Raw genomic sequence first — 1,952 nt, forward strand, 5'->3', positions numbered from 1 at the left:
AAAAAAAATGGCTTGAAATCTTGTTATTGTTGACACAACATTGGGATTTTAAAGGCGAATAGGTAAAGTATCAAGTACCAGAAAATTTGTTATTTTCTAACCACCTAGAATTTTTGTTGGTACGCCGCTTTCCGATACATAGCGTTTAATATAAATTAAGAATGTAAAAAATACTCAATTCCTTTGATAATTAAGTGGTATATTTATATATATAAATACGTTTGTGTCTCTAGTTCATTGTCGGTTGGGCCCTTGCCTTGTGCTTCTAAACAGTATATTTCGACAACTGGGGTTGTCCCTGTAGTGTTCATGTATTTATGTTTTAAAAGTCATTACGTTTATAAGCATGTTCAATATTTTAAACTGTGTTTACTTTACAACGATTGTGTAGAAAGTTATATTACCTCATGCTAAGTAACTCTCGTTGGTACGATGTTAAGCGAGATATTAGGGAAGCCGGAGTGCCCGGAGAAACCATACTTGTCTTTCTTGGTGACACCCAACGACACTCACATACACCAAGGCGGAACTCCCTGGTGAAAAGCGAGTATGCCTACCACTGAACTAGACAGGTTCACACATCGTCCAAGTTTACTTTTTATTTCAATATAAGAGAAGAAAAGTAATAAAATACGCCCAAAAAGCACCATTTTGGACAAGAAATTGTTAAAATTTTCTTGGGGGAAGACCAAACTCCACTGCCAACACTTTAAACCAAATAAATTTCGTGGGAGGGGCGCAAGTAAAATGGGCACGCACCTAATGTACACCCCCCTCTAACGGTGAATCCTGGATCCGCCCCTGGTTCATTGCCACAAATGGCAGGTGCAAACTGTGTGTCCCCTTATTTATTGATATTTTAATGTACTTTCAAGTTGGTATTGTAACTGTTTGCTCTTGTGCCGTATATGCCATTTATTTCCTAGGCAAACATGGAGGTAACGTGGTTGCTTGCGTTTATTGTGCTCTTCAACAGTGCGGTCAATGCGGACTATCCTTGCATCTGTAACTACAACGTGGAAAAAGAGGTGTTGGGGGAGGTATGATGCGAGATACAATCAATACTTATTTGCTTTTTTAGGGAATTTATAATTATTTAAACTTTCATATAATCTCAGTTGCTACTTTTTACCCTTTTATAAGGGTTTGTTACTCTGCGTATGTAGTATTGTAATATAAAAATTATATACATAGGATCTTCCTCTAGTCGTTATTTAAGTAAGACACAATTTTATTGAACGACTTCGGAATTTTGTCAGTAAGCGAGCATTTGGCTAGCTTACATATTTATTTCATGGAGGAGTAAAATACAATTCAAATACGGTTAAATACGTGATGGCTATATTAAACCGGACACACGGTTTACCATGTGACACAGTTAGATATATAGCAAGTACTTAACACTTTCAGGATGCTTTTATCAAATGAAGTACATGTATATCAAGTATTATGTATCGTCGATAGAGCTCTGCGTACCGTAATTACTTAAATATTATCTTTAATGGCCATATTTTGTTTTCGAATCGTCCTTTTGCAATGCATACATTTCCAATTCTATATAAATACCACCCTTTTCAATTCCCGTGAATTTTAATTCCCGCAGGTGTCACAGACGGGAAGCCTGATCGGGTACCTGTACGAGTTCGATTGTAAACCAGAAGGACCGGATACGGGGAACGCGGGGTGGTTGTCCATACAGTTTGAAAACCAGGTAAAGTTAACAAAACTCCCTGTGAACAATAGACATTGTAATGTCAATACTGTCGATCTAAACATGCTCATTGTAATGTCAATACTGTCGATCCAAACATGTTCATTGTAATGTCAATACTGTCGATCCAAACATGCTCATTGTAATGTCAATACTGTCGATCCAAACATGCTCATTGTAATGTCAATACTGTCGATCCAAACATGCTCATTGTAATGTCAATACTGTCGATCCAAACATA

General features: G+C 37.0%; 1 protein-coding gene across 1 annotated transcript in view; it reads left to right on the forward strand.

Annotated features, from left to right (window-relative positions):
* The window catches only part of LOC128246317 (macrophage mannose receptor 1-like), an 8,358-nt gene continuing 6,406 nt past the window's right edge, over positions 1-1,952 (forward strand). The window contains exons 1-3 of the mRNA XM_052964510.1: positions 1-62; positions 927-1,040; positions 1,604-1,711. Of these exons, the coding sequence (XP_052820470.1) occupies positions 933-1,040; positions 1,604-1,711 (216 nt within the window). The 5' untranslated portion in view covers positions 1-62; positions 927-932. The remainder of the gene's footprint in view (positions 63-926; positions 1,041-1,603; positions 1,712-1,952) is intronic.

The sequence above is a fragment of the Mya arenaria genome, chromosome 9 (assembly GCF_026914265.1).
Source record: "Mya arenaria isolate MELC-2E11 chromosome 9, ASM2691426v1".
NCBI lineage: Eukaryota > Metazoa > Mollusca > Bivalvia > Myida > Myidae > Mya > Mya arenaria.